Here is a 13,853-nt window from a genome sequence, read left to right on the forward strand (position 1 = left end):
CAAACTTTCTACCGTCCTTTTGTCTGAAACAAGATATTATGTGGTTCAAATCAAAATGTATTTGAAATTTACATAAGGAATATTTGAAAGGTTTAGGTAACACCTGAAGTTACACTTGCATGAACCCTCTTGCAAGATCCTTTCACACTTGCCAACAATTTAATGGCTTCCCTCACCTTTTGCCTTCGATACTACTTCCTGCAATCACCATTGGTTCTCTCCTCATTCTGCAGAGGTCTTTACTTGGTTAGTGCTAATCTGAATCATATTCAGCTCATTCACCTGTGCCACACTTTGCACTAAACCCTTCATTTAAGATGAAAAGATTTAATGACTTTTGCCCTTTGAAGTGCATGAAGGATAGTGAGGATCACTTTTTAAAGCCCTCACTAATCAATACAAGCCTCCTCCATTATCCCATAATCTTTGCATTGCCTTTGTAAATGCCTCTCTAGACGTTCTTAGTATTCAGTGAAAAGAAAGCCAGGTTGTAGGGCTCCCACGGCATCATGTGGGTTTGGCATTTGCAGCCGACATTCAGAGAGCAGTAATACAAGTTGCTTGTGTGGTCTAGTCAAAATTCATTGCCCGTGAATACACAGTTGCACCTTAGAGTTAATTTAAAGGATTGTTCTGTCCAGAAGTAAAATAATTGTTTACTAAAATGGTGCAGAGTAGATATTTTTGCAAAAATTGCATTGAGTTAAGGTGTACTTTTGTTAAATTAATATTGTTTTCTTTTTAGGTAAACTCGAGGAGGCCAGAATGCTCTGGGCATGATCTGTCTAGAGCATCCAGTGACGAAAAACAAGAAGCCACCTTCACCAAGTCTGAAACCCAGATCTTCTCTACACTGGATCAGGAGATAAGGACTCAGAGAGGGTAGAGAAGGGGCATAAAGGTGTTGGGCAGGGGGCCGCTGCTGCATGTAGGGGCAGTGCACATCCCTTGCTGGAGAGTGGAAGCCCACCTCGCCCATGCAGTCCCCTGCCCAACCCAGTCTCGCCACCCTCTGCAATGGTGACATGAACAAATGCATTAAGGAGAAGCCCAATTTTGACTTATCTTTTTTGACTCATTGGAAAAACCATACAATAGATTTGTAAATAGAGGACTGTGTCTATCCTAATTGGTGTGGTCGCAAGGTGATGATGCTGATGTGTGGACGTGTAAGGCGGCTCTTCCGTCAGCTCACGCTGCAGACCAGCCTGTTGCTGCTCTTCCTTTTTTGCATGGTCAGTGTCCTCATCTCAGCCTATTTCCTGTATGGCGTCAAACGGGAGCTCGAACCAGCAGGAGTCGGAGGTATGGTGGTCCCAGAAGAAGGTACTGCCGATTGGGAAGATCCCAGAGCGACTCCTTCCCCTCCGTCGGCAAGGGTGCTGCCTGCAAGAACCGCCAAACCGGCAGACATGTCTCGAACTGACCCTGTTGTGCTGGTGTTTGTGGAGAGCTTGTATTCTCAGTTGGGCCAGGACATTGTGGCCATCTTGGAATCTGGGAGATTTCGGTACCAGACTGAGATTGCACCAGGGAAGGGCGATATGCCCACACTCACAGACAAGAACCGGGGTCGTTTCACACTGGTCATCTATGAGAACATCCTCAAATATGTCAACCTGGATGCCTGGAACAGAGAGTTGCTGGACAAATACTGTGTGGAGTATGGCGTTGGAATCATCGGCTTTTTCAAGGTAAGCCATTTTGTTTTGTACAGCGTGACCTTTCACAGAAAATGGTGTCACTAATGGATGTTAATGTGACTCTTAATTCCAGTGGGTCAGTCACCTTGCACTTAACAATCTCACGACTGACATTTCACAGTCTGATTCTTATGTTAGTTGCAGAAATATTAGCAACAGAGGGAGGTTGGGGCATTATGCTAAACATTCCAGTAATAGCACATTTCTGAATATCTTTGTTGATTGTCTTGGCTCTTGTTCTATAAGGGAGCTGCTCTTCGAAATCAGTATGAGAAAATAATAGGCCCTAGAGCCACATTTGACTATTGCTCATTGCTGTCTGTCATTACCGTCTTGTAAACCTCCTCTCCCAGTTCTCATATATTGTTTGCCTAAGGCCAGGCCTGCTTTTATCACCCTCACATGCTTAAGTGCTGCACACTAATTGTTAGTGGAGGTTAACTCAGTTGATGAGACTGTTTGAGTCTCGCTCGCCTGCAGCAGAAGGGCAAGGACATCAACACATCTTAAAAGGAACCGCACAAAATTTGCGCTCGTTAAGTTTTATTGACTCAGGCTGCTCTGATTCTCCTCGAAGCTGTTTTTACCCCAGGCTTTGCGGGTTTACACAATAGCAGGAGCAGTTCGATCCCTGATTGGCCGGAAATGTTGTTTTCTTGTCCAGGCAGTTAACATCCTTTCCTTGCTGGATTTCATTGATTTAGAACCTTGAGCATGTCTGATAACAGGCCCTGTAGGTAAATGCAGACCAAACCTTTTTCCCCCTTGAAGGAAAAAGTGCTGCCACTAGTAATGGAACATGCATAATTACCTTCGCATCAAGCCTTGACTTGCACCTGTCGATGCCAAATGCATTTATCTCTCACGAGTTGGAGTATGTCTGAACGCACACATAGAAACATTACGGTGGACACCAGCGCTTCTTTTAGTTATGCTTGCATGCATCAGTGGGTTCAGGCTTTTGTTTGCCCTCCTATTAGTCTTCTGACAAAATCCCATATCCATAGATTCAATGTGTAATTGGAATAAACCCTTTCGGTTTCCTAACCAGCACTTGAGTTGGCATAATCTCTAGGGACCATATTAAGTCTCCGACTGCAACCGAACACACTAGCTCTGTTCTAAAACCTAGTGAGCTGCCTTCTAAAACTACCTAGCATTTTAAGGGGTCATAAGATGCCTGACATGAAGGCTGTTAACTTTTTTTTTTGGTAAACGACCGTAAACGATTTCTCCTTTTTACCAAATTTAAAGGCAGCATCACATGTATCCTATGTAGAAAAGCAAACCCCAGCTCAGTAGGAAAATAAAAAATGATTGAACTTTCAGACAAGACCAGAGTTTTTGATTTTAAATATGCTTATATTTAGTTCAGTGCCAAAAAAATGATAAAAATAGTTCTAATTGATTGTTTACCCAATATTTGTTTACTGTGTGTTTTTGTTAGAGAAGTGTGTTGTTAGCTTAGCAATATGCTAACATCAAACTACTGTAATCAACTTCTTAGAGTTACTACATGTATAGTGTTTCAAATCAGTCACTTAGGAAATTCCAAGTGACTCCCTTAGAAAGGAGTTGCTTATGTTTGCAGTAGATAACAAGGTGGCTTACAAGTCTTTTAACAGCTTTTTGGAAATGGACTAATTATCTAACACGGTTCAAGAATTGTTCAGTGTCAGTGAAAGTTAAATGCTGATAAGCTTCGAAAGAGCCTTTGGCTTGGAAGTGTTGCTGTAACAATGGAGACAGGAATATGGAATTAGGGAGAGAAGGAGAGGCTCAGGGAAGTTATTGACTTTGGCCTCTGATATGTGGAAAATCTCCCATCCACCCTTATTCTCCTCGTGCTGCTGAGTGACATCACCACCTCTTGTTTCAGTGTGTTGCCATTAAAAGAAACAGATAAAATGTGCATGATTCATCAGACATGTCATATGGACTGTGCATCTCTCCAGAGGGGTCCCATTGCTACCTCTGGTGGCAGAATAATGGCTGTGTTTGGAGATGAGCAGGATACAGGCCTCTCTCCAAATTGTAAGGCTCATTGTGTTTGTTCCACTCAGTGTGCAGTTTATCACCAATTGATCCAGCTTCACAGGGTCAGCTGGCCTGAGAGGAGAGTGGGCTGCATGCAGATGAGTGCGGATGGTGTTTAAACAAACTGGCACCCATAGTACCACAGGGCATCTCATTCACGAAAAGAAGTACATGAGCAATACATTACTGATATATTAAAGGGGAACAAACAAATAAAAAAATCTGTTTGCAAAGCAATTGTCCTTCACAGTAAATCTAGTCTTTTTCTAACTACAGAAGGCCTGCATTGCTGCACATTAGCTTTGCAAGTTTTCTCTTAGCAACCAAATTGAGGATATGAGATGCTGTACTAGCTTCTGAAAATCAGATTCTGAGTTTGAACATATTTTTACAAGTTAGAAATCTCACTTCAAGTGGAGTTCCATTGTCATGAGTTGGAAACTCACGCTGAATTTAGTTCAGCTCAGTCTAAGCTGTTAAAAAATGGTTTTAACATCACAGCCATGAGCACATTAAATATGAATAATGATCTTGTAATACAAAATTATGACTATGACTAAAAGTATGAATGGAGGGAAAATAAAATGCTAAAAACCTGAATGTGAATATGACCCCTTTTGAAGTGGATTTTGATCTTTCTCTCTTTTACCAATAATTTCTCATTTGCTCTCTTTTCTTCCGACACTTCATTAAAGGCTAATGAGAACAGTTTGCAGAGTGCCCAGCTTAAGGGTTTTCCTCTCTTCCTGCACTCCAATCTGGGTTTAAGGGACTGTAGCATCAACCCCAAGTCTCCACTGCTGCTCATAACCAAGGCCCGGGAAGTGGAACATGGTCCCTTACCTGGAGATGACTGGACTGTCTTCCAGTCTAACCACACCACCTATGAGCCTGTGCTGTTAGCTCGGGGACGGAGTACGGAGGCTAGTGGAGCGCCCGGACCCCTTCATGCAGCCGTGGTTCAGGATTTGGGTCTTCATGATGGCATCCAGCGGGTACTCTTCGGCAACAACCTGAACTTTTGGCTGCACAAACTGGTGCTGGTGGACGCAGTGAGTTTCTTGACTGGCAAACGTCTCTCACTGGCTCTTGAGCGCTACATACTGGTGGATGTCGATGACATCTTTGTTGGGAAGGAGGGCACACGGATGAAGGTTTCTGATGTCAAGGTGGGTGCTTTTTTGTTTGAAAATTTGCTTCACGTGCAGTTTTTCTTTAATAAATAGCAATTGGTTTGCTAGTTTATTAGCAGTTCATGTGAATCGAGTGTAACTATATATTAAGCCTAGCTATGATTGGATGTCTTGGATTATGGGCCATATATCCATGCAGTATATATCCACTTAAAAATTATGCTCTCCTCCTATTTTCTTTATCTCTCTCTCACCCACTCCTTGTTTGCTTAACCTTCCAGGGATCCAGACATATGCATAGAGCGAAAGTAGGGTTCAACAGTAAGAATGGATAAGGACCCATGTGAGAGATTTTCGGGCCAATTGACAGAATAGTCCTACCCTGTTGCCCACTACGTCCTATGCTTTTTGATCAAGTATATTTATTTTGATGCTTCGAGATATTTCTGTGATGTACAGAAATACATGAATACATACATTAGGCCCAAAGTATACTTCGACCGTCCGCGTCCTTATTTGTGAGTCAAAGAATGGGAAATGGACAGAATGAAATATGTACAGAAGGGAATTAATTTAAACTGAGGGAAATATGCATTGAGGAAAAGAAGCAGCATCCACGAAAAAGACATGGATGAAGACTCCGAAGGGGAAAGACTTGTTTATATGATGCTAATCTGTCTAAAGCACCTCAGAACCAGAACATGGAGAAACTGGTTTGGTAGATCCATATAATTCACCAACTTTTCATGGTATGAGAGCACTTTTCCTATAACCAGTTTTTCTTTTCTTTTTTTCAGTACTCCAACCTCTGCTGTACTTTTTCCAAATCTCTCCTCTTCTTTCCATTTCGCTTTTTTTATTTTATTATTTTTTCACGACTCACTGTTCAAAGGGCATCCAAAGACTCGCCACAAGCATGAATATTTCAAATGCAGTTTTCTGCATCCTTCTTGTGAATCTTTCATCTTCGGGGCGCCCCGATGCAGATGTTCAGCCGAGGGAAAGGATAGAAAGCAAACATAATCAAAGTCTTGTCTGTCTGCGGACCTCTGTGCAGTTAAATATGAATCAGGCTTTTGATTGAGTCACACTGGAGAGACAGGCAGTCAAAAACAAGCACAGTAAACAAATCAAATGAGAGGCAGATGTAGAGCTAAATCTGAGAAGGGTAATGAAGCAAACAGAGGAGACGAACAGACAGTAGACATGCTTGTGCTGTCCCTCTAGCGCTGTTACGGTTGTGCGCATACGTGCGTTGGCGTGTGTTAAGCTATGTATCTCTTTTGTGTTCTCATCTGCTGTCTTTGTACTTTTTGAATGTGTTTTGTGTGTTTACTGACCTAGGGCTGTTTAGGCAATTTTTACTAAATTGCTAAACTCCATGTTTCAAAGGCACTTCTAGAGACGCAGAATGAACTCCGAACCCACGTGCCCAATTTCACTTTCAACTTGGGATTCTCTGGAAAGTTCTTCCATGCAGGTATGTAAATATCACATTGTTCGCTTAGCAAAATGCTAACAACATACTCTTTTGGGATCTGTGAGTGTTAGTCAGGTCTCTTATGTGTGAGTTGCTGCTCATGTAGAGCGTTCCTAATCAGTCACTGATGAGCTGGTTAGGATGCTGTGTTATAAGGCAGCTTTTGGAATGGAGTCAAGATGTTCACCGTTTGTGTCTGTGTAATTATTTTCCAGGCACAGATGAGGAGGATCTTGGAGATGACCTGCTTCTGTCCTACAGTAAAGAGTTCTGGTGGTTTCCCCACATGTGGAGTCACATGCAGCCACACCTCTTCCACAACCAGTCTGTGCTGGCTGAACAAATGCTGCTCAACCGCAAGTTCGCGGAGGTAAGCTCTAGTCTAGCTGATATAATCAGAGATATGATCAGATTTTTCTTGAATATTAAGTCAGTATATTATTTATTTTAATGTTGTTGTTTTTTTTTGTTTGTTTTTTTTTTTTAATTAAATAAAACCCTTTTAGGACTTTTGATTTTATTTATTTTATATCTGTAGATGATATTTACAATTTGTGTATATTTTGAGTGTGTGTGTGTGTGTATACATACACACATAGATTTCGCAGAATTTTTTTTTGTGATGTGGCGAAACAATTTTCATTTTATAATGCTTATTTGCAAATTTGGCGATATATATTGCGAGGCGTTTTTTCTCTTTTTTGGGGGTGGAAAACTACTTGAATTGGCATTTTTTTAAAACTACTACCTTCTAAATACAAATTATTTAATCTCTTTCTATGTACACCACAGACAACATTAAATACACATTTTTATTACTTTTCTGACATAAAAAAAGGTAAACATAAATTTCATAAAAAGAAAATCCTGAAAATAACAATTCATAACAATGCAATCTCTACGTCTCATTTCATTCAAATTTAACACAAAATCAAAAACATTGAAATTTTCATTTTATAGTGCCCATTGTTTGTTTTACCTAGTTTTATGTTAATCTGTCTTTTTGCAGTTTAACAGAACAGTGATGTTAGATAGAGATAGAAATACTTTATTGATCCCGAAGGAAATTAAGGTGTCCAATAGCTTATAAATATCATACATACACATGGACACACAGACAAGACCTCCACGCAGACATACATACTACAAAAATACAAAGGAAGATGTCAATAGTGTGCCAATAGTGTGCCATTACCGTAAGGTTAGAGTAGTAACATGTTTGTTGGTAAATGAGAAATTTTAGCTGGGCTCGTATTCATCGCACTTTGGCTGAATACGCAATGACAAGTAATGACGTCACACGACATGTCTTAAGTCAAATTCTGTGGAAAATTCGCAACATTTTCAAAAAATTGCAAACTTTATTGCGGAGTTTGCTTGCTTTCGCGTTAAAATCTGTGCTCCCAAAATTGTGAAATCCTGGATGGACTGACTGACTATATATGCAAGATTAGAATTAGCATGGCTTAAATACATGATGGCCCACAGTACATTGAAAGTGCCTGGATAATATAGTTTTTTTTGTTTTTTTTTGGTGCATCCATGGATGGGCGTCCAAGCATGCCATTTTAGCTAATATTGCCTACAAGCCCTGTGGAGGAGTTTGTGACTATTTTTATCTCATTTGTTGTAAAAGATTAGCAAGATATTGTTGGCAGTAGCTGTCTCAGCACTTTTAAAATGCACAAACTTCAAAGTTAAGGTGTAATTAATTTTAAATTAACAAATCACATTCAAATGCTCATAGAATGTGGCATCAAAGCACAATTTAACACCATGAAATTATCAAAATTGGGATGAAGTTATGTACAATTATTAGTGCATATCCTGATGTACACTATTTTTGACCATTACTGTGTTGCTTACAGGAGCATGGCATTCCCACAAACATGGGTTATGCAGTGGCTCCCCATCACTCTGGAGTGTATCCCATCCATTTGCAGCTGTACGAGGCCTGGAAGAAAGTGTGGGGCATCAAAGTGACCAGTACAGAGGAGTATCCCCACCTCAAACCTGCACGCTTTCGCAGGGGCTTCGCACACAGTGGCATCAGTGTAAGAATGCTAAGCTTTTATGCCTTTAATGGATAAAGTGAAGATGATAATGTGGGAGAAATAGGGAGAAAGGGTTTGAGAAATAACAGACTTGAACCTGCATCCCTAGGGCTAACATGTTGCAAAACATATGCACTAGCAATGCACCAAGGCACAAATTTATGTAGATAGAAACAGATTGAACATTTTTGAGACTGTAGCCTGTAGCCTGGACAGTTATATGGTTGAACGATAGTATGTTGAATTCTTATTCGGGCTGAAATCAGTACAATAAACCCCAGGATATTTTGTGTACAGTCTGAGCTTTCAATCCCAGTAGGGGGTTAATGGCAAACTGACAATTTTATATATATATATATTTATATTTATATATTTTTTTATCATTTGTGCATCGCTTTAGGGGACAACAGAGAGAGAGGTTGACAAAAGCTTGCTCAATCATGACAGAGCGGTTTCTGTGTGTGTGTAAGAATTTCATTGCATTGATGAAAAAAAATCATCTTGGGATTCATAAACTGCAGCTATTTTTTTTTTTTTTTTCTAAAGACACACATCTTACATTTCCTCAAGCTGACATACAGTTATTATCCAATGTTCATATCAGGGAACGATAAACGTGCATGAGGAAACAAAGACAGCGGTCTCATCGTACATGTATGATGTAAAGAATGCTTTCAGAATGGTGGAAGAATGACTAAAAAAGCACATTTAGTGTAAATCATATTAAGATCATGTGTGGGCCACGTCATTCGTCGTCCTTCAACTCATTCAACTCTGGTGGAACGTCCATTTTTCAACACTGAGGTCATCCAGTCATTCAGTTCCGTTCCATTCCAGTCTAAAGTGACTCTCAAATGTGGAAATTGAATTTGACATCAGATGTGTATATATGGCTTTTTTTATAAATACAATTGAAAATCGATTATTTAAAATAAAGAGATTACATACTGAAATAAAAATCTTTGTTTTTTAGGTGTTACCCAGGCAGACCTGTGGTCTCTTTACTCACACCATCTTCTATAATGAGTATCCTGGAGGCTCGAAAGAGCTGGACAAACTCATAAATGGAGGAGAGCTTTTCCTCACTGTCCTCCTCAACCCAGTGAGTATTGACACTTGTATTCTTTATCATGTTTAATCCAGTGCGTGAATCACACAATGACTGTTGGGGCATGGTCTGTTGGGGTTGATTAGAAAAATCTTTAAAAAGTCAGTATTCACTGAAAATCTTTCCTGCTCACTGTAGCTCTCAGATCTCATTTGCATATGCATAATATGCCTTATTTCTATTGAGGATTGTGAATCGCATATTCATTATTAAACTTAAAAATTATTTTATTTATTGGTGCTTTAAATGAAAGATCAATTGATTTATATAGCACTCCCAATCTACTATAGATCTCAAAATGTCTCACAACCCAAGGAAATCAATGCTTTTATTCAGCATGGATGCATTAAATTGATCAAAAGTGACAGTAAAGACATTTATAATGTTACAAAAGATTTCTATTTTAAATAATGCCATTTTTTAAAACCTTTTAATTCATCAAAGAATCCTGAAAAACATGGTTTTCATAAAAATATTAAGCAGCACAACTTATTTCAACATTGATAATGAGAAGAAATGTTTGAGCAGCAAATCAGCATATTTGAATGATTTCTGAAACATCACGTGACACTAAATACTGGAATAATGATGCTGAAAATTCAGCTTAGACACAAATTATATTTGAAAATATATTACAAAAGAAAACTGTATAGAAAAATCATTTTCTGTAAATAGAACATTTTAATATTTTACAATATTACTGTTTTTACTGTATTTTTTATTTTATTTTTTAAATAAATGCAGCATTGGTGAGCACAAGACCCTCCCCCAACATTTTAACTACCTTTGGGGGTCAGTCCCAATGTAATTTTCACCCTCACGTCAGATGTTCAATAGGAGAATCTTAAACATCGTCCTTCAAAAGGAGCACAATAAGAGGCTATAAAAGATCCATTGAATTAAGAGTAGTTTTAATGTTCATAGGATGGGACATTAATCTGTGGATTGGGCCTTCATGACTTCTTACCCTTTATTTTGAACCAGATCAGCATCTTCATGACCCACCTGTCCAACTACGGGAATGACCGTCTTGGCCTGTACACTTTTAAGAACTTGGTGAAGTTCATACAGATGTGGACCAACCTGAAACTGCAGACCCTCCCACCTGTACAACTGGCACAGAGATATTTCCAAATCTTCCCTGAAGAGAGGGACCCCATCTGGCAGGTAACAAATGAGCACTGTTGGGGGTCTGTTCTGTCCTGGGATCATTATGGGAAACAAATACAACTTTATTTAGTGGGAGTGGATCAGCGGAGGTTGAGAGTATTGAGCGCTTTTGCCGTAATATGTGGCGAAAGGTTTCGTATGGCTGTCTGCACATTTACTCTGATGTACAAAGAGTGAAAATGGTTTTCCGTGTAGCCTGCCAGGAAATCAGAGAATGCTATTTTTGAAATTGGTTCCTATAATTCAGTTGAAAGTTGGAGGCAATGCAGAAGATCTGTCTTTCTCTTTGTATCTCCCCCCTCCACCCGCTCTCCCCATTTCAATTTATCCAGCTTCTTATTTCTTGTCTCACTCTTTCTAACTCTGTTGTTTTGTTTCACCCTTAAAGAAAGAGAAAATGGGTGCCTGAAAGCTTTAAATCCCTCTTTTGATCTCTCTCGTTTCCTGTCAAGGTTGAGGTCCCATCTTTTCTGTCGGCTCTCCAGCGTTCCACAGCTTGCCCTGCTCTGAATAATCTTCTTTCTTCTGTAGTTGTTTTCCCAAGAAATCTGCTAGCTGCTAATACATGCAGAGGAAAGATACAACTTGGAAAGAGTTTAGTTTTTTATTTTAGACTTAATACAGCATGCCCATGGCTCTAGTCCAAAATCTAGTGAGCTGCCTTTGTGTACGTCCCACATGGGCACCTAAGGTAGTAACTAGGGTGGCAAATTAACATCTTGCACTACAGGGAATTTTGCTTGTGGCAGGTGACTCGTTTTGGTTAGATCATGAGACTCTCCTCAACGCCCATTCACACCAAGGACTACAACTACTAAGATAACGATAAAGATATAGTTCTCAATATTAAAGAATAGTAGAGTTCACACCTCAGCTATAACGATAACGGCACTGAGAAACGATATCGTTGGAATCACTTTCAGAACGATTTTATCTAGCAGATGAACGATAAAAACATTGACAGCCAATCAGAATCCATCCTGCTGTAATGAGCTTAAGCATTTAAAGTGACAGACAAGCACGCGCTTACAATAAACAGAACAATATTGTCCGCTGGTGTGGACGCTAATATAGTTATCTTTATAGTTAGTGTTAGTGTGGTGTAAATAGACCTTTACAATTGATTCCAAGAAAGTTAGCATGTTGCTAAACTAACAACACAATACTCATAATAAGCCTAAAAGTACTCTGCATACACAGTGAGTAAAAGTAAAACATTTTAATATATTGAATGAATTGGTACACTACCGTTCAAAAGTTTTGGGTCTACGATTTTTTTAATATTTTTTGAGAAGTCTCCTATGTACACCAAGGCTGCATTTATTTGATCATAAATATAATAAAAATATAGTATTGCAAAATATTATGAATAAATTAGTTATTTCTTTCAAAAAACTTTTGAATGGTAGTGTATAGTGTTGTCACGATACCAAAATTATGACTTTGATACGATACCTGACTAAAATACCTCGATACGGATACTGAATCAATACCACAGCAAAAAAAAAACAGTAAAAGTAATTGAATAATATGACAGAACTTAAAATGTATTGTTTTATAACTTATTTTAAAAAACTGAACTCACATGACCAGCATGTCTAATAAATTGTGGTATCGTACCGTTTTAATAGCAGGGTATTGCGATAACTTTCTAGTACCGCTATATCGTGCAACACTTGTAGTGTATATTTATAAATTGCATTCCATTCACAGTCCACCATCTAGCGTGTCCACCAGTTTCTTACTGAAGTCGCAGTGCATTTCGGGATTTTGGAACAGCCTTCGCATCGTGCCTACAATGGCTTGAAGTGCTGTCTAGGTAGGATTTGGAACAGAGCTTACGTTTACTGTTATCATAAACTGTGATCCCATGAGTACATTAGTAATAAATTCACAAATGTGTTAAGTAATGTTGCTTTTAGCACTGGCGTGTACTCAAGCAAGACTCTTCGGTCATTAGTGCGGGGCGCTAGCCGTTAATCTCCTCATTAGGACGGACAGGTGTTGGATTGCTAGTGGTTTTTCAGTCTTGGTGCACCTTTTAACCATCTTGCATTCGTGCCAGATTTTAATTTAGAGGCAAGGGTTAAAACTATTAATTTATTACGACCGTTTCCTGCATCCTCGGCTGTGATGGATGAAGGGCTCAAAATGTCTGCTGCAGGACATCTTTCTCTTGAGATGCTTCAAAGCTCTGGACTGGGGTTGGTTTATGCCTCTGATTTTTATCTGGTGAATCCCATAAAACTGGGAGGCTACCTCTGGGATGATGTTGTGGCGAGTTTAAAGGCTAAGTCTGAATTAATATAAAATCTGCTTGTTATTGGACTCTGCTGATGTGTTGTAAGATATTTGACATGCTTGACTAATTTGTTTTAGTTTGGCTGGATAACAGCCTTTCCTCCATAATGCACTTTTCCGGCTGATGATAAATCCAAGTCAAAGCCCTCAGGCTGCATCCTAATTCCTATATTTCCTGAGCATGTCCTGAACTTTTGGACATCCTACTAATCTGACTTAATATTTTTTTGCAGGGAAGTATGCATATTCAGACATAGGTTACATGAGTAATTTAGTAAAACTCCCAAGTTTTTCATATTCTTGCTAGCTGGAACGAGAACAATTTCTCCAGTTTCTTCATAATTTCCCGCTGGTTTTTGAGGCACAACGACAGACTCACTGGAGGGTTTTTTATTGTGAAGGTGCTCATTTCAGTGATATATGGGTACTATTTCACTTCAGCTTATTTCTTACCGTTACAGGACCCCTGTGAGGACAAAAGACATAAAGACATCTGGTCTAAGGAGAAGACCTGTGACCGTTTCCCCAAGCTGCTTATCATCGGACCTCAGAAGACTGGTGAGTGTTTTCTGCTCACTACACATCCACACGTGTGTGTGCACTTGCACCATCTAGCTGTGTTGGCCAGATATGTTCTCTTATTAAAATCAATCCAATGTATACTTATTATTCTAACAAGAAGAACTGGGGGATTAATGCAACTGAAGATGTGCTGGGGGGATGGGGAGGATTTTTTTCTGAATTATATTTTATATAAAAAAATGGGGAACGAATTCTTAATTCGTGGCTACAATATAGACCTACTGTATGTCAAGTGAAGTTAAGTCAAATTTATTTGTATAGCGCTTTTCACTATAAACATCGTTT

The 13,853-nt window shown here is 39.3% G+C and overlaps 1 protein-coding gene across 2 annotated transcripts in view; it reads left to right on the top strand.

Moving 5' to 3' along the window:
• The window catches only part of ndst1b (N-deacetylase/N-sulfotransferase (heparan glucosaminyl) 1b), a 95,086-nt gene that overhangs the window by 66,505 nt on the left and 14,728 nt on the right, over window positions 1-13,853 (top strand). For both annotated transcript variants that reach the window (XM_081390389.1, XM_081390390.1), the window contains exons 3-10: window positions 746-1,694; window positions 4,436-4,909; window positions 6,266-6,353; window positions 6,569-6,723; window positions 8,222-8,407; window positions 9,381-9,509; window positions 10,500-10,682; window positions 13,448-13,544. In XM_081390389.1, coding sequence (XP_081246515.1) covers window positions 1,149-1,694; window positions 4,436-4,909; window positions 6,266-6,353; window positions 6,569-6,723; window positions 8,222-8,407; window positions 9,381-9,509; window positions 10,500-10,682; window positions 13,448-13,544 — 1,858 coding nt within the window. In that variant the 5' untranslated portion in view covers window positions 746-1,148. The remainder of the gene's footprint in view (window positions 1-745; window positions 1,695-4,435; window positions 4,910-6,265; window positions 6,354-6,568; window positions 6,724-8,221; window positions 8,408-9,380; window positions 9,510-10,499; window positions 10,683-13,447; window positions 13,545-13,853) is intronic.

Source organism: Scardinius erythrophthalmus (genome assembly GCF_964197995.2).
Source record: "Scardinius erythrophthalmus genome assembly, chromosome: 17".
Classification (NCBI taxonomy): Eukaryota; Metazoa; Chordata; class Actinopteri; order Cypriniformes; family Leuciscidae; genus Scardinius; species Scardinius erythrophthalmus.